We start from the raw sequence: 19,977 nt of genomic DNA, 5'->3' as shown, positions 1-19,977 counted from the left end.
GAAATGCAAATGTTTCATTTATATTTCAGGAATAATTTAGTTTCTGTAGATAATGAAGATCGAAGTATTAAAGTTATTTCGTCTTTCGTATTTAAAAGATTCCTTTGTTACTTTTTATTTTATTCGTTATTTTTATTTTAATATTAATGATTTAACATTTAATGATATATATTGGTTATATAATATTTTTCATTATTTAATTATAAAAAATACGAATATAAATATCCATTATAGATCTATTAAAATTTCGATCTAAAATTAAATTTTTTATATTATTTCATTTTGTTATACTTCTATCGAAGGGAAGAACAAATTATTGAAATTATAATCTGAAGTTCATCAATTATTTCAAAATTTAAACTTTAAAATAACCGGTATTGCATCGTTAGCATGTTGAATTTTTTAAAAAGGCAATTACTTTTTTACGATAATTAATATAAATACATTTGAAAAATATACTTTCATATATTATATTATCTATATTCTTCGTTATTTTATCAAAAAATATATTTTAGAAATATCATAGAGGTGAAATTTAAATTATTTAATTATGTATGTATAATATTATCTACTGGTGAGGTAGTAGATACGAGAAAGTTACTATATATAAAAAAAAAAAATAAATTGATTCTTTTTTCAATTTTTATTAATATTATATATATTTATTATTTATAATATGTAATTATATTTCCTGTTCATTGTTATAGAATAAAAATTTTATATATATAAAAAAAAATATAAAGAATAGAAAGCTTGGATTTAAAATTTTAAATGAAGCCATTTTGATATAGAGATAATGTATGAGAATAGAAAAATATGAAATTAAAATTAAGTGGTCATTGGATCTAAAATTATAAGAGTTTAGGAAGTGTCTGATAAGTTGAAAATAAACGGTAAGTGGCCGACGTGAATAATAACGCAGTGTACCTTAGACAGTATGGAAAATTACTCTGTACACGATGCAATGTTCAAGTGATACAAGATAGAAATGTTAGTCTCCTACCAGAACCATAGTAACGAATCAAGACCAATAGATGGCGAAGAGGCATTTCATTGTGTCTCTATAATTGGTGTGTTTTAGTCACGTGGGGTGATCGCGGGACGCGCCGACAGCGCCAAGCGTATTTGGCGGGACCGCGCTTAGACGGCGTCGTCTGTGCTTCAGGCAAGTCTGTCGTGTAGTGAACCGCAAAGGCTCTTGTCGGACAATGGTGAGTATCCGCAAGTTTTCAGCGGATCCTTTAGCCATCCATATTTTCTAATCACATCATTATATTCTATGATGTTCATACTTTCTTCTAGCGAAATTTCGTGCTCGTATCTCGCAAATTAACCATGATTTTCGTTTCTGAATAGGCTGGCGGAAAGGCGGGCAAGGACTCTGGTAAAGCGAAGGCGAAGGCGGTCTCTCGTTCGGCGAGAGCCGGCTTGCAGGTGAGTTTATTGCTTGCTGCTCAGTTAAGTCAAATGCGTAGAATATAATTTTGTCAACATTATTTTCTGATAAATAACATTTACATGATTATTTTAGTAGATTTTAATGGTAAACAGGTTAAAACATTGTGGTTGGCGCGAAAAACTGAGGCGTTTTTAGATACCTAATGAAAAATTCATTTTTTTGAAGTTTTTGTGATTTTTGTGTGAATAAAATATGTGAAAGTGATCTATTTAAGTTTAATTTATGCATATTGTGCCAAATAGTTAAATAATATTTCGAAAAAGTCTATTATTTTTTGAATTAAAGTTATGGTGATTACGTCTAAGTTCGGAAGTTTTCAAACGAGACGGTTGAGTTTGTACTACACCCCCCTCCTCTCATATCTTTCAATTCAGTTACTAATATGACTTTTATTGAAATATATTTTTTTTCAATAATTACTAAAAATAGCTTGATACGAATCATCGTAATTATTTTCGTTTCAATCATATTATGTCAATTCTGTCAAGATAATTTAAACTGACAGTAAATGTAACTTATTTTTGTATTCAATCATATTTATCTATCTTGAAATCCAGTTAATATTAATATTTATATTATATTTATATTGAAATTACATCTTTTTATTTATTTATTTATTTAAATATTTAAATAATATAATAATTAATTTAATTTGAAAAATTTTATTTTTTATGCAAGAATTTATATGCAAACAAACAAACGTGACGATAATTAAATATGAATATACTTGATATAATTAAACATAATATTTTATAAAAAAAAAATATTTTTTTGATAATTATTCATATTCAATGTTATATATTAATAGTTTCTTTCGAGTAATTATTTATATACAAATAAATAAAACACAGGGCGTTTACTAATGAATGACGAAACCACGTACTAAACTGGAAAGCTCGGGAAAGCCGAATCATCGTGTGTCGCTCGATATTCGTTGTATTAAAAGAGAATCGAGTTATGTATGCTGTTCTATGTGTGTAGATAAAATTGGTTTTTGTTTTAGAAGAATTGGATATATGATGAATTTATAAATAATTATTGCGGGGAAAATGTTAGAAACGTATAATATTACGAAAAATTGTGTCATTTCTCGTCGTTCGATATTTGTTATACGAAAAGCTGCTGACGCTGAGTGACCTCATGTTATTTGAACGGACATTATACATGATGCGTCCTAACCCAAAAATATTTACCTTGCCACGAAAGCAAAATTACTGTCAGACATAATAATTTTTACCTAATACTAATCATAGTACGAATGTTTTTTCCAGTTTCCGGTTGGTAGAATTCACAGGCATTTGAAAAACAGAACCACAAGTCATGGTCGAGTCGGTGCTACAGCAGCGGTATACAGTGCAGCTATCTTGGAATACCTCACTGCTGAGGTGAGTGAGAATATATGTGAAAGAAGAAAGCATTCGCAAAACAAAGAGAGAAAGACAAAGAAAGAAAGGCAAATACGCACATAGGAAGATCAGCCGTTATAACCAGGACTATATGCGTTGGCATCACTAGCGACTGATGGCGTCACTAACGCCAAGCATCATGGCCGATTTTTCCCGCCTTTTCGTCAACCGTAGGCAAATAAGGAACAACATATTTTGCTTATCGTGTTATATAGAATTTCACTTTTATCTTTTTCATTTTTTTTTAAAAGGAACTCTTTCCATTAGAGAAATATTATCATATAATTACATGATAAACAGTACTTTTTATAGATAAATAATATTTGTACGAATGATATTTATAATTTATAATTATTTTTGCGATCTTAAGATATTTTTAATATTATTATTATAATAATAACATTAATAAACATTCATATGCGAACATTTTTTATACATTCTTAAGTTTTCATATTTTTTTTTTCTATATATAAGGTATTGTGTTTTGTAGTGTGCTAACAGTCTCACAAAAAGTATATATTATTATATATATTATAAAACAACATTTTGTATGTTTTAGGTTCTTGAATTGGCAGGAAATGCATCAAAAGATTTGAAAGTCAAACGTATCACACCAAGACATCTTCAGCTTGCTATTCGTGGTGATGAAGAATTAGATAGTCTCATTAAAGCAACTATTGCAGGAGGAGGTACGTGTTTTCTGATTATTCACATGTTTAGACAGTCATCTTGTCATAACAAATCAAATTTAACCTATTATTTTTCTTTTAAAAAATTAATTTTGATTTTCAAATTGCAATATATAAAATTTTAAAAGTTATTTTGTAATTATTTAAATATTTGAAATTTGTTAATTATTATTATTATTATTATTAATTATTTTAATAATATTATTTATTATTTTTTATTACTTAAAGATTATTTACTTATTTAATATTCTATAATTGCAAAAATTATTTAATAATTGTAAGAAATTTTATTTTTGTTACAAATAAGTAATAGAATTCTATATTATATATTTACAATTGAAGTAATGATAATTTTTTTTATTTTAATTTTATTTTGTTACAGGTGTTATTCCACATATCCACAAATCTTTGATTGGAAAGAAAGGTTCACAGAAACCAGCATAATTATTTAGTGATTCATTTAAAAACATTTGAAGCTATGTAGACAAAACAGATGCGAAACAGCAGAGTGATTGTTGACAAAGTGTACCTACGTTACTAAATTGATGACGAGACTGGCGTGATATACATACGTATATATATATATATATAATTATATATATATATAAAGATAAATATAAATATATATAAATATATATAGATATATAGATATATAAATAAAACAAATATTGATATAATTTAATATAGGTAATGAGAGCTAAAGAAGAAAAAAATTTTCACTATGTAATTGGCATTTGGAAAAGTTAATAATATAGGTCTAAAAATTTTAGTGTACGCTACACTGTAATTAATTGACGAGCGATGCGTTGTAGCATGGCTTGTTTAAAACTGTAAAAGTCTTGATACTGTGTGCGGATACTAAATATTTTTAAAGTTGGAGTATTTAAGAGCTTGGATGTGTCGTAAAATACTTTTGAAAGAAGAATTTCTTTTGTTATCTTTGTCCCTATCAAAGCTATTTGAACTTTATCTCTTTAGACTATTGCTCTCAAAAATATTAATATAAAATAGCATAACAATTATAGAAAAAACGTGTAATATGAGCAAGTATTATATAATAAAAATTTCTTAAATTTTTTTATTTTTAATTTTTAAAATTTTTAGTCTTTACTCACACTTTCTTACAATAATTATAAGAATCGTATAATTATAATTATAAATATAAAAATACGTACTCATTCTTGTTATTAAATACTCTTAACTATCTTACAGCAGTATACAGTGTGCATAACACCTTTAGATTAAATTTTTAATTTTGGACACTTTATATTCTAAAATTTGTATTGCCAAATATGTTTGATTAAATTTTTAAAGTTTTCAGTCTCTGTAACATTAATGTAGGTATATAAGATTATAGTGAGAAATAATAGTTCTGTGAACATTGTTTCCATTTTTCTAATTTTATGAAAGTATTCTCATCTGAGTCACATTTAATGAAGTTATGCAATAAAGTGTAATTTGTGGCATAGTGTATTTATGCTCACGATTATGAGACTGGAATCTTTGAAACTAATAGGCTTTTACTCATATAAAGGTAAAAGAAAAATATTTCGGCATTGCAAAGCCTTTGATGTAATATATAATCTTTATTCCAGTAGTGTTCAATCAACGTGAAATCCATAGTAGAAATATTGAATCAATCTAAAACGAAACAATGTATGTTTTTAGTTAAAACAATTTCTTCTTTGATTCTGTTCATATCATTTTTCATTTTATTCATAAAACTATTGTTACTTGTGTCATTTAGTGTAATGTTCGCTGTACGTACGGTATTATACCGTATAATAAATACCAGCCATATGTAAAATGTTCATTTTCATAATAAAGAGCAATTTTACTATTAAGTATCGTTTAATCACTAAAAATTATTGAATTAAGATAAAATATATTTATGAATTTTGTATTTAATATCTTTTTTTAAAAATCGTTAAATTTAAAGTTCATTATATCAAAATTATCCAATATATAATCAAGAGGCTGTAACAACGAATAATTTTTATAACTGTATTATTGTACACAAATATTTTCGTATTATAAGTAAACAAATTATAAATACATTTTTTATTTTTAAAAAGTAGCGTTTTTAGTTAAAATTTAAAACTATACTAATTTTGATGTTGCAAAGGTATACACACATATTTAAATAAAAACTTTTTCAATTATTAAATATTAAAAGGAAAGAAATGAAAGGTATTTAAAAATTGAATGGTCATCTTATAGTAATGTATAAACATAAATATATTTATTTCTAAGGAGCTTTATAATGTACGCTATTTTACAAATATTCGCAATATTGTAATATAAATATTGTTATTTACAAAATAAGATGATAATTGGGAAATAATTATTTTTTTCGTTTTTTTTTTTTTTTTTAGTCTGTCTTCAAATTGTATCAACATATTCACGTTCAGTGCTGCCATCATACTGGGAGCGGTCTCCTATTACTTTTCCAGTTCCCCCACCAGCAACCAATCCCATGGCTCGTTCAAAACCTTGCGGCTTTTCGCCGAGTCCGCTCATAGTGGGGTACGGTGTAGCTCCTTGCATTTGTGTAGGAGTGAGATAGCAGCAAGGAAACCGCCCCCCTCCCTACAAAGCCGGTCAGAACCTCAGTCGCCTTTCACGAGTTCGGTAGATTGGGCGGCTTGTGTCGTGAACATAATTGTAAACGTGAGCATCAACCGCTTGATACATAAATTCCATCCATAGCAAGAACGAACAAGCCCGTTTATCGACTTTGCGACAGGGAACAGGATCTCTCGACGGATCATCCTCGGATCCGTTGTGAGAGAACCGCAAGATAGTGCACACCGGTGACAGAACGCGTGGGTAATGTCAAGCAGTGTGGTTGTATGATCAAGATTTTGAATAGTATCTTCGTCTCTGCGGATATCGGAATTTCGGTCGCGGAAAAATCAGTGAAGAGGACTTGTTTCCGTTTCGTTCACGTTGCGCTGTTGCCGGTGTTTATTCTTTCTAATCGAATTTTTACGCGCGCGAAAAGGAAACAATCGATTCGAAAATCAGTGATTCGTAATTATAAACGTACCGTATTTTGTTTCGAAACGGTCTTCTTGGTTTCGTGACAAGAGTCAGCGGTATGATATCGTTGGCATAACTTCCCACATAGAACACCTGAATCAAGATTCTTCAAAGATGACGAGTAGAAGACACGCGGAACAAATTTTTATTCGTGACCGGTAAGTCTTTTCTCCGTTTTCATAATCTTTGCGTGACATTGCTTTTACTTGATCAAGCTGTTAGTGAAGTTATTACTTTTATTCTGTTACGGTGAAAGGAAGATCTCGGTGTTGCATTATGGTTCACTATGAATTTACTAACGTCACGTTCCAAAGAAATCGTCTATAGAAACTTTGGAATTGTCAATTCAGTGAAAATTATTTACTTACGCTTTTCGTATCATTTCACTGATTTTATGAGCTCCATTATTCATTGTTATTATTGATCACAGAAAATTAATCATACAGTACATGTATGTATGTATTTGAACACTAGTTGCTTCAACGAAGGTCAATGAACAGTATTGACACCTGGTTTCGATGTTTTTACGATCGTTTCCTTTCAAAATATTATAAATGCGATAATATACGATATATACTTTTCAGTTATTGCTTTGTATTCATTTATGAATAATTCATTTTTTTTGGAGTTTTCTTAAAGGAACATCCTTTCCTCCATATTTTATCTGAGTTTATCTAGTGAAAATTGATACAATTGTTCATTTGAATGTATGTCAATTATTAAAAAACATATAGGATATAGATAGTGATTTTTTTATATAGTTGTCAGGATTTGAAATTTAATTTGTGAGAGAATAAATCATGTATATACATACTTATTCACTTGATTGATTTGTTTCGTGGTATTTTTAAAGCAATTTCTTTAATTTTATCAAAAATATAAAAAACAAAACAAAACAAAACAAATCAATACAATATAGCATATATATTATATTTCGGAGTAATCAGAGTAATCTTCATTTTTATATTTATCTATCATTATCTATTTTAAAGAAAAATGTAGATTTTTGATTCCGTTCTTATTAGTGATATTACACGATACGATTCGTAAAAAATTCATTGATTTCCATTATAGAATCATTTAATATTTAGTATTGAATATGTTAATACTATTGGAGAATTTTTCCTTATTAAAAAATAAATTATTAACTGTTCTATAGTCCATTTTCAAAATAAATAATTAATAGATTTTATTTAAAATTCTAAATTACTGAGAGAACTTAATTTAAATATGTAAATAAAATATTTTTTATTATTAATATACATAATTATTTGATAATTAATGTAAGAAATAGGCACGATTATCTTTTATAAGATGTATATATAAAAATATCGAAAAAAATAATCGAAAATTAGAAATTTAATTACGATATTCGTGATAATCACAAACCATTATTATTTTTTATTTGTTTCTTTTAACATTAGATTTAGAATTAAATAGTTTATAACTTTGATTTAAACATCATTTGATGAAATATGAAAAGAAGTAGTATAATATTCGTAAATAAATGGCCATCAACATCAACTGATTCTTGAGATGAACTCGAGATAAAAGATCGTTTACTGATCTTTGAAATAAGTCTTTCGATTACACTTTGCAAAAAATATTTATTTCTTGGATGAAAAAATCATACGAAAATTATTTTCTTACTTTATTTTTATTCTCATCCATTCGGATCATGTCAACATCATTTGATAGATACACTCCATAATTAAAACAATAAAATGTTCTTTCCCCGAGATCAAATAATTAGTTAATTTAAGAAATAAATGCATAAATTTATATTCGTGAGAATACTCCAGATATGATCATTTTTATCCAATATAATTGGCAAGTGCATCGTATAGAACGTAAAATCAAATTTTTATTTATCATATGATTTTTCTTTTTGCCGAGATATACTTGCTTTGAAGCATACCCTGATATCATACTTCTATATCACGGAGAATACACACTTTCAAACACAAAAGATAGAAAAAGAAAAAAAAGACCGATAACTTCATTACATCAAAATCGCCATCTTTCCCTTTGTCCCGGTACTCGAAATTTATCCGAAAGATGGAACAAAGGCATGGAAAGTACCGACGAATATTTCAAAGGAATAGAAGTCGTGTAGTCTCTTCTCTTCAAACAAATGGTAACCTTATTTCAAAAACCGAATTAACTTCCAGATCTAATACGTTCGAGGCAAGTTTTACCCGAACTTGATGTATATTCATGAAGTTTCTTTTCAGTCTCGAATAAGCGAAATACGGTTAATTTCGCTGGAGCTTGGTATTCTTGCGAATACCACGTTTGGAAATTTGTCCATTATATTTTTGCATACCTCCCGGGCAAAAAGAATGTTTTCTGTAATCTAAATACCGGTACTTGGAACGCAAGGTCGGTTGATCGGCAACGTCATCGAGGCGATGGCAAATGTTGCGGTGAAAGTTTATCCCGCGTGTGGTAGGGATCTCCACGTTCGTGCGGCAATGAACACGGAATCGTTTCTTACGTAGAACGCCTTCGCCACGGCTCGAGAATTTCACGTAGGTATAACCACGGAAAATAATTCTTCGTTATTATTTAACGTGAACTCGAAAAACCACGGTTGCATGCCTTGCTCGTTTATTTAGTTTTTCCGCATCGAATAATTAATTGTAACGTCGTATTTGATCCACTCGTGCGAATATCCTCTTCTCCCCGACGATTTTCGGTTGGATGAATATTATTTAATTTAAATGAAATTAACTTGAAAATCCTTGTGTCCTTTTATTGCCGTTAATTTCTAAGTCTGCCAACATTATCTTCTTGTTACGTGTCATGTCATTGGCATCATACGTTTCTTATCATGTTTTCGATGCGAGGTAACACGAGAGATATTGCAAGGAGGATTGCACGATTTTTATTTATTTTGACTGCAGGCAACGTATGGAAAAAAATATAATGTGAAGATAAAGTGGCAGTTTCGGATGTGTGTGACGTATAAAGTGATTCTCTTTCAATGGATTCGAAAGCAGTGCCGTTGTTTACACGTTGCATGCTCGTACATACGTGATAACATTACGAATTTACTAAGTTAATAGTAACGGTAATAATAATATAATAGTTATTGTATGTAACTGTTTCTATTGTCCTCGACTAATCGATGATAGAATGGAAACGGAATGGAACGTTGGCCTCTTCGTTATTATACATCGTGAAAATCAAACAGCATCGTGATGTATATAAGCAAAATAATATTAGTTCTGGTTTTTGAATGAGGATTCGATGAATACTTTTGAGGATAAAACTCTTGAAAATTGAAAAATCTTGAGAATATACGTTTGTAAATTGCAAATTATATTGAATCGTGGTTGTTTAATTATTAGGTTAGGTTTTTCAATATGGCGGTTCGATTCGCAAAGGAATAATTTCCACCATACGATGTTTTCTCCTCGAATCAAACGACTTTTCTTAAAACTCTTTTTCGATAACTTCCTATACATAGCGCGTTCTCTTAAAGGAAACATCTTATACATCCACCACAAGTTTAAAGAAGTCTGATTATAATAGTTGTATAATAATTATGAAATTTTTCACATAGTTAAAATTATCCAGCATTTTTTCGCGATAGATTAAAAAAGAAAAAAATGGAATTGGCAAAAGTTATTTTTTTTATAGATGCAAAATCAGAAGGAAACTTGAAATTTTTAAATTTAATTTACGAAAGTCACGATTTTTTTTTAGATTGATACATACATTTTTTTTTTACATTTTATAACGTAAGTGATTGTCCAGATGAATTCAACGACCTATTACACGATAAGGTTTAATGAGCGCGATAGCAATAGAGGAAAGCGAGAATATTGAATGTTTCGCGATTCGTTCGTTGACGAATTTTCAATAACGACAATTGTCACAATTTTCTTGACAACTGATCTTCGTTCATCCAAGACAGATTGTAACTTTTTGAAAAATAGTCGGACATTTTTATTCATTGAACTTTCATCACGTCTTTACATGTCATTGAACTTATCTCGACTTATTGTTTATCACATATTTAAAAAAAATCATCAATTGGTATTGTAAATTTATAAAGTTCGCTCTGATTATTATTGGTATCGCGTAACACAAAACAATGAAACTTGCGTTTTTTTTTCTTCCAAATTTTTTCAAAATTTATCGCTCGCAAGAGGAACACTGGGGGAATTTATAACGTGAACACCTTGTATAGTATTGCTTGTCTAGCGAGATTTCTCAAGAAAAATTTACGGTGCAATATACTCGTATCATTTTATACACGTACTTCATTATACCGAAACGTGAATGTAAATGTAATGCACGAAGAAACGTATGTCGTTATAAAATAAAAAAGTAATATACGTGTAACGTTATTAAAATTTCTCATTTATAAATTTTATCCCTCGCAAAAGTGCAAATTCCGGGTATTTCGGCGTGATAAAATGGCAAAAAATTAGTATCAAGTTCGTCTATTTATCGAAATCCATAATTGGACGAGAGGTCACCCACGCCACGAATCAGCTGTTTTCTTTCATTCATTGTTTCGATAATCATCACTTTGGAAATATTATTTTGAAATCAATGCTGATAGATTTTAATTGTAATTTTACAAAATTCTCAAGCAAATGAGGATTATATTTCTTTTACAATAATCGCATATGCAAATTTTATTCTATTCTTATGAACGGTCAAAATTCATTTTATCATTCTATTATCACGCCGCAGCAAGATCCACCATGTTTTTCGAAAGATGTTCACGAGTAGGTCTGGTTCTTGATTCACCGAGATCCGTTAGTAACTTACATCCTCTGGGTCATCGACCATGTACGATCGCGTAGAATAGAAGTGTCCATAAGGCTGGCTCGCGAGCGCCACGAAACCGTATGATACTTCCCCCACCAAAGTTTCTTTCGCGATAATATATAACGTCAGATGTCCTTTTAGAAACATCGAACCAGCAGCGTACGCGCGCCCCATCTAACTTTGCGCCTGGTATTAATTTCTCACCGGTGTATACACATTTTTATGGAAGTCGTCAGAAGCCTGTTCTTTCAAACCGCGAACTACTCTCTGGACGTCGAAGTGATAACTTTCGTTTCCTTTGCGCCGAGAAAGTAATCGGCGAATGGTTAAATTGACTTCTCGTAAAGGGTGAAAAGTTTTAATTAAGGTGTCAACGAGAGTTGCATACTTATTTTGCACTGGTTTTGCGCGGGCAAAAAACAGAAGCGCGAACGTTTCTTTTGTCCCCTTGGTGGTGGGAGTGTCGCTTCTATTGTTATTTATTCTATTGTGCCACGTTTCCATCGTGATATTATAAATAAATTGTATTACGACGGACTCTTCTCAACTCGGTAATGTCTTGCGGAGAGGTATAAAATATTCTTCGTGCTTTTTCGATGCAATTATTAAAATTAGAATGGATGCCTTTTTAGTTGATATTATTATTCGATATTAGAAAATGTTAGAATTTAATTTTAATTGTTGATTAGAGAATTTGTACGTATAATAACGAATATTATTTTTAGAAAGTTTTTGATCAAATGTTATAACCAATTCGGTAATGGTAGATATATATCGTTAAAAAGTTTGGAAAAGGAATATCGACTTCTTCTTTTTATCGCGTCTCTTTTCCAAACTGCCAGGGATGAAAAATAGAATGGACGAAGTCTGAATGCAAGCAATCATCGAACGGTACAAATTCTATTCTTAATTCGCGCATTTTTTTTTTCTCACTTTTTGCATAAGGTTTATTTTCGTTATCCTCGGTAGTTTTGATTTAAATTTACAAAACAATTTGCATGATTCATTTTATCGAAGTTTAAATAAATCAATAATAATAAAGTTTTTGACAATCAAAAATATTTTAATTTTTAAATAATATGATTTACAGCATGCGAGGCAAAATAAAAAAAAATAAAAGAATAATTGATGGAGAAGAACAAAGTGGAAAAAACAAAATGGAAATTAGAAGCAAATATTTAACCGATAGAAATTCTGGAAAAAATAAAAATTATTTTCTATTTAATATTCTATGACCTTTCCGTATCCACGTATAATTGCTTTTATGCGTGTTGACATTAAAGTTATTAAATGTATATCCATTCCAGCTTTTGCTCTTTCGTTATTTTCTCTTTGATGAAAAAAGAGAAAAAATTATATCATTTTCCTTCTCTAATTTATCTCGTATCAGACCGATATTAACATACTCGGCACTTATATCTTTATTTCTTCAAATTTCAAAAATTGCATTTTACATGTAGCGCTCGTTGAAAAATTTTTTACACCAGTTAAATTTAAAGAAGATTTCTCGATTAAATTTTATAAAAAAAAAAAAAGAAAAGAAAAGAAAGATCAAAAAAAAGATTTTTTTATACATAAATTCCTATTACCTACTAGATCATCATCGTTCTAATAATTATTTGTGACACGTCATTCATGTCAGGGATTCTGCTATACAAGTTTCTAATAATTATATAATTTTCAAGCAATCTTCGTTCACAAATTCCTTTCACTTGAATGTGAAATACGTTTCACATTTTGCCACGATTATTTTGGCTTCGATAAATATCTAAGTGTCGTGCGATTTGTGATCTCTTGGCCTCCTGCCGTATGAGGAAAGTATTTATATGCAAGTAGGCTATTCTCGATAAGGACGCTAGCGGAAATGAATCTTTTTGAAAGATGTCTTACTCTTTTCTCTTTTCATTTCATTTCGTTCGTTACATCGTATCAAATTGAATATATCTTTCAATGTCGCATTCATCTTCAAAATTTATATATAATGTTTGAGATAATTATCGTTAAAAAAATAATTTATGCAAGATGAGACGAAATTTTTGTATAGGTGAAATAGAGTTTAAAACTTACGTTTTTTTTCACTTATACTTGGTGACTAAATGCTCCAATTTTTATAAAACTTTCACACAGTGCTCTCGACAGTTTTTGAAAGTTGTCTAGCAAGTATCATAATTGTAACAGTTAACTTTTTCTCTTTTATAATGTTATCACTGTTCAATTTAAAATTAAATGTTTTTGGAAAAGATTAATAAATTTCGTATTATAAATTATTGAAAATTTTATTTATGTAATTAATTATGTAAGCGCGATATAAATGATGAAAATTGAATAAAATAAAAAATGAATTAGAAGTAAGATAAGATTTTCATTTATAAAAGGTGAATAGGTATTTTAAATCTCAGCATTTAAATTTTATTTTCTTTTACATTTTCAATATTATTGCCTCTTATTTCTCTCGATGTTTTCATTTTATTATCGAAAATATCTTCTTCATTGTTTTCTGTATTTCAAAAATATAAATACGTACCATAGTTCTTCGGTTAAAAAAAATTCAATGAAAAAGGAAGAAAATAAATTCGTAACTTTCATCGAGAACTTCTTTTCAAAGAAGAGAAAAGATCAATAATCAATAATAATTATTAATATAATTAACGTATCACAATAAAAATACGATTATCAACATAATGGAAATTTTTCAGTTACAATACTTATTGCTTTTTTCTTTTTCAATTTCGAGCGATCTATCTCTAAAGATTAAATATGTGCGTGTATAATATACACGAAACATTCATGTAGTTCAGAAAAATTCTGAGACTCATAGCTTCATGCCAAAGTTGTTTCTATCCGGCGAATGATAAATCACTTTCCGGATACACGTACATCTGTTTCTCTGGTTTCATATCGTATCTATCATATTGCTCGCTAAAATACCAACGTCTACGCTTCATTACAAATTCCATAACATAACATATCGAGCGTAGCTTTTTGTTACGCCTCTACAATTTGTCTTCGTGCTTGCGGTACTATTATTTTAAGGGAAATTAATGGTTAATACATCTATTAAAAAAGCTCTATTGAAATAATTTTTTAATATCATTTGTACATTTAATAAATTTGGATGAACGTACCCTTTTTTAAAACTAACTTCGAAATTAATTTCATGAAAATTATCCATTGGAAGATTAAAAATAGGAAGATATAATATCTGGAAAAGAATTTTCAATGACTTCTTTTTATACATTTTATTCGAGAATCGGTATAGCAGAATACATTAGATAGTGCAATATTGTTCTTTATGATTTTTCCCTTTACTTCGAATAAAGTTAGTCTCAATTACCAAAAACTACAAAGAACGATTAAAAAATAGAGAAAATATACGATAAAAAAAAATAAAGAAGAAATGTTGAAAGAAAAGTGTAGATCGCTTTGTACGAGTATAACAATATCTATGTGGAATCGAAGCGTGGCGGTAAATTTAAATCAATGCGATATAAAATAAGCGCTTGTAATAAAAGCTCTATTCGCTGTTTCATCATAATTTTGGGCTTGATTAGAACTGAAAAATTGAGATAAGATATTTTATTATATTTTGGAAAGGAATATAGCAAGAGGCATCTTTGACGTTAACTTTATCCTTTTAAATCGATTGTGCAGACATATTCGAAATGTGTCTCTTTAATCCCTTTAATAATTCTAATAATTAAAAATACATTTGTATTATTTTTTATACGTTACCAATAATTTACATCAATCTTATAAAAGTTTAAAAATTAAAGAATATAATATAATCCTAACATTCCAAATAATATATTACAAAGATTCATTAGCCAATTTTCAATTCTCTATTCATTGATCATTATCCGAAGCAAACTGAACTTTTTGCCGTTCGAGTTAGTCGTATTATTTCGTCTCTTTCTAGAAGTGGTTTTTTGTCGCTCCTCGTATAATCCATATAATCGTATAAACCTCTATAACGGTTTAACTCAGCGTTGCCCACACGCGGTGGTATACATGGTTGGTATCGAACATGGAGAAACGAGATACGCTTTCTACGTACTTGTGCACGCGTATACATACTCGAGCCAGACCGTTGGAATCGCACACGTTTAATTCATCCATCTACATCTACGCGGCGACACGTGCGCGTTGCAATATTCACTGGCGCGCACCTTCGTCTCTAAGATCGCGCACGTTGTACCCACGACTTGGCCAAACAAGTCGTAACCGACGCTTAAGTGTCCTTGATAGGATGCGGGATGCAAACGCCATAAAAGGATCGAACGTAGACGCGGCATTTTGCCGGGTATGCAAAATAGGGAGACATTTTACGGGTTATTACGTTCGAAGGTGAATATCAGAGATTCGCTCGAGAATTAGTTGAGCAAGTTGGACGGTATTGATGGGTAATAATGAGAAATAAATTGATAAATTTTTTTTGATTCTTTGAACAGATTTTTATTTACAGTTTTATTTATAGTAGAAGTATGATATTGTTTCAACATATTATTTTATTCTTTGTATAACGTGTATTCGATTTCATAAATGATTAAAATATGTAAATCTCACCCGTCTTGATTATTTCGATTCTTTTTGTCTGAATTTTATTAAAATCGACGATCAAAAAACAACTATCTACTATCAAATCAATATTGATTAGTAAAATTGATTTATAAAAGTCATTGGAGATTGGAGTTATTTTTTTCCCCCTAACATCGAGGTCGAGACGCATATTTAAAAAAAAAGAAACCAATCTCCAGTAACGGTTTGGTGACGAACGGGAGAATTTCTGGAAAGTCTGTTCCGCGGTTGTTTTCATTTTGTTATCAATCGGTGGCACGGTATCGCTCCGTCCTAGGTGGAAATTGGAAAAAGGGATGGAAACAAGTGTATGCACAGTTACACGAAACGTATAGGATTCAACTGTTTAGCAAAAAAAAGCGTCGTTACAGTTAACGGTTTCATCAATCGATTAACGGGTCTCACCGTTTCACGGTTGGACGAACACGGAAAAACTGATTTTACCTATTTTCGCTCAAATTATCCCTTGTTCCCGTGTTTTTTTTATCTATTCTCCGCTCGACCGTGCCACTTCTACGTTAGTGGAAAATAGAAGCGATATTGCTTATCCGTATTTATACGAGTAAAGGAGGAACTGGATAATTTTAACGTTTCAATGGGCGATTCCGAACTATCAAAGGACAGTTTTATACGATATAGGATTTCTAAAAAGAAAATAATTTTAATAGTACGTTTGCTAGATGAAAGGAATTAAAAGTAGCACGCGCTAGATTTTGATGGATTCTACGCGTGAAAAAATATTTTGTTTTGCGAATGTTTTATTTACAAGTTATACAAACAAAAGAGGTAAAGTTTATTCCTCTTGGAATATTTGTTTTTTTTTCCATTCGACAAACAAAAGAGAATCATAGAGCGTGGAACGTAAATCGTGATAAGATTGTTTCAATTTTTAAAAAAAAAGCGCGTTTTCTTGCTACTTGAAACGAATAAATTTTTAAAGTAAAATATAAATTATTTTGTTCAAGATGTTTGATTCATTCCAGTTCCAATCCATAATAGATATTCTCTACTGGACAAATTTGTATAATTTTTGATAAATGTTATTTAAACGTTCAATTAGTTATTTTATCCTGCGATTAAAACATTTTAAAGACTCCAGTGCTCTTTTTAATGCGATACACATTCCGATAGAATTCTGCGATCAAATGAAATTTTTATCCGGGAAGGAGATGTATTTATATAAGTTAAAAGATTATCCGTTTGCATTCGACCTTCAATGTCAATCTTTTCTCTATATAAGCCTTCTCAGTTTAGAATTTTCAGATCCATTAAACGAAAATAATAATTCGTCTGCCAAAAAGCGATATAACGATGATATAAAAATATTTATATAAGCTGGGGAATCTATATTCGCGGATCGACGATGGAAATTCATCCCCTAAAAACAAGGCGGCAAGAAACCCTTCCGAGTATCTGAACGAACTTACACGCGTAAGCTAATTTCGCAAAGACATTTTAAATACAAACGCTAGATATACAATGGCTGTTTAAAGGCATTATTGTGGAATTTAGCGAGTAAGTAGATGCTGTATATCGCAGGAGAGGAGACGGGCGTGCAACTTTCCTCATTAACTTGAACTCTCGTTTTTCAAACGCAGCAAAGCGACAGTGCCGTTTCCACCATCTCTAAACCCGAATTGCGCAACACACAAGATTTCGCTTCTATTCATACGCGCGTGAGAGACTCGTGATTCTCGAAATTCTACGATACAATTGTGGAAACCGTTCATTGTTGGCTGGAACAACGCATTGTTCCCTCTGTCTATCGCCTTCTCTCTTTCTATCTCATCAATTGCGTGATTATATATTTGTAGAGAGGCAACGAAAATTTGGAATAATTTTCATGGATCGATTTCTTTTCCCCCCCCTCTCCCGTTTCGAGATTTCGAGTCGTCGACGATTGAAATAAATGAGATTAAGGAATTAAAAAATCAATTATTATCGTTAACCATTAATTACTTACGATATAATCTCTTCATTCTGATGACTTTTATTGTTAAAAAATTATCAACCGCAATTATTATTCATTTTATGAACATCCTTTAGTGAATTGAACCAATAATAACTTACAATTTTTCGTCGTATTCAATTCCTATCTGCAGGGTTCGAGATTTGAATTTTCAATTCAGCAACGAAAGTTGCGAGTAAAATGTATCCTATTCCAACAAGAGTTCCAATCTCGTAAAATTTTCTTTCGCTAATTAACATTGCATAACGCAACGAAACGAAACGTTTCTTTCGCGTGCTGATGCAGCTAACGTTCAAGATTGCGGAAATATCAGTAAATGGGACAGAGGCGATAAAGCAGTTACGGCTTGGAGCGTTCTCCAATTCGAAAGAAAGAGCGAAATCCGTAGGGTTATTTACACGAAACGCTTTCACGCTCGAGGAGAGGACAAGCAGTTTTGCATATATTTTTGTATATAACGCAGGACGATTTGCCCATTTCCTCGTCGATCTCAAAAAAAAAAAAAGAAAAAAATTACTCTTTCTCTTTCAATCCGCGTTTTTCTAAGATTCCAGCCTGAAGAATTTTACAACGCGCAGTAACATATATAATATACGAGTGTATCATATTTTATATGTAACTCGATTTACGTATAACTCTTTCAAAAATTCGCAAGCAACATTGGTCCAGCAATATTTTAATAATATAAAATTTAGACAGAATTTTAATCAGCGTAATTATGTACCCGTTGGAAAGATAACGTATGGAAGGCGCGAAATCAAATCGGGCGCCGATTTCCGCCGCACTTTCCTCCCTGTTTCCCTCCCGTTCAACTTATGGCTCCGTTGGCACGTGTCGCCTAGGCGGTTCTCTATCGCTCCATTATACGGGATAAATGAAAAGGTACGAGTCATGAATGCGCGGCACGTGACTTCGACGCGTCACGTTTTTGATCCTTCCATATACACCCTCCTCACCCCCTCCCTCCCTCTTTGTCGCGCTCGCCTCCCGTTTCGTTCGTCCCGTCCACGAAATAGACGCGTTAGACGAGTCGGGTGTGCAGCGGAATATGGCGTAGCGCGGATATCCTGGCGGAATACCTGGCGCAGCTTTTTGCCGGCGAACGAGGGCGAATTTTGAATTTGCCGGGCGTGCCACTTCCTAAAAATACTTCCATTAGACCCCGCGTTGCGCCGTCGCGCATATAAATTTCGTGAAGGGACGCGCGATTATTGAGATTCTGTGACAGAAATCGGTTAAGGGATCGGTGTGGAATTTTTTGGATTTTTAGAGAGCAATTGTATACAAGTTGTTTTACGTATCCATCATTTTTATCAATCGTACGATTTGCATCGACAGTTTGAGAAATGAATTCGTCTCACGAATTTTTTTTTTTTTTACAAACGAAAAGGAAAGATCCACGTTATCACGATTAATATTTTGAAGTGTATAATGTTATTTAAAGTGCGATATTGAAAAGAAAAATGTGTAATTAAAATAAAAAATTTTTTCGAAATCTCCGATTCGACAGGGAAATTTCGAAAAGTTTGGGGACGCTGTTTCGTTACGTCAGTCGATTTGCGAATTTGTGTTTTCCGCTCGTTAAATCTCTAGACGAGGCTTCCGTGCATATTCAGATCTCGTGCTGTTATGCTAATGTTATTATCGTATAAGCATTTACAAAGGTATTTAATCGTCAATTAAGTAACCGTATTATTACGAGCTCCTCTTATACAAAGAAAAAGCGCATTCGTTAATTACAATGGATTATTTGAAGTTTGATAAAATTTAAATTTATTATTATCTAAATCTTGGACGAATATGTATTTGCATTCTTAATGTACGACGATATCTAAATTAAACGATTTTTAATTTTATTTTTTTCCATTATGCATTTCTTTTACCAGATATATTTTTGCAATGAATATTTTTTAAAGTCGTAAGTAATTTACAAAAGTAATTTACGTAATAAAAGTTTCTTGATATCGAAAAATTAAAATTTTTATATATAATATGTATATATATATTAAAGAATCAAAGTATCAAAATTTCATCATTTCTTTGATGTAA

At 30.7% G+C, this 19,977-nt stretch overlaps 2 protein-coding genes across 2 annotated transcripts in view; both read left to right on the top strand.

The window, feature by feature from the left end:
• The first annotated feature begins 712 nt into the window (after positions 1-712).
• Positions 713-5,398, top strand: LOC107993211 (histone H2A.V). Its single transcript, XM_017049525.3, has 6 exons — positions 713-990; positions 1,082-1,211; positions 1,357-1,434; positions 2,731-2,844; positions 3,425-3,554; positions 3,937-5,398. The coding sequence occupies exons 2-6, from the start codon at positions 1,209-1,211 to the stop codon at positions 3,996-3,998; spliced, it is 387 nt and encodes a 128-aa protein (XP_016905014.1). The 5' UTR covers positions 713-990; positions 1,082-1,208; the 3' UTR covers positions 3,999-5,398.
• Positions 5,399-6,046: 648 nt separating this feature from the next.
• LOC107993181 (cadherin-87A) overlaps positions 6,047-19,977 on the top strand; it is a 226,497-nt gene continuing 212,566 nt past the window's right edge. Inside the window, exon 1 of the mRNA XM_017049471.3 lies at positions 6,047-6,754. Within this exon, the coding sequence (XP_016904960.2) occupies positions 6,711-6,754 (44 nt within the window). The 5' untranslated portion in view covers positions 6,047-6,710. The remainder of the gene's footprint in view (positions 6,755-19,977) is intronic.

Source organism: Apis cerana, linkage group LG7 (assembly GCF_029169275.1).
Source record: "Apis cerana isolate GH-2021 linkage group LG7, AcerK_1.0, whole genome shotgun sequence".
Classification (NCBI taxonomy): domain Eukaryota; kingdom Metazoa; phylum Arthropoda; class Insecta; order Hymenoptera; family Apidae; genus Apis; species Apis cerana.
This window is presented reverse-complemented; position numbering and strand designations above follow the sequence as displayed.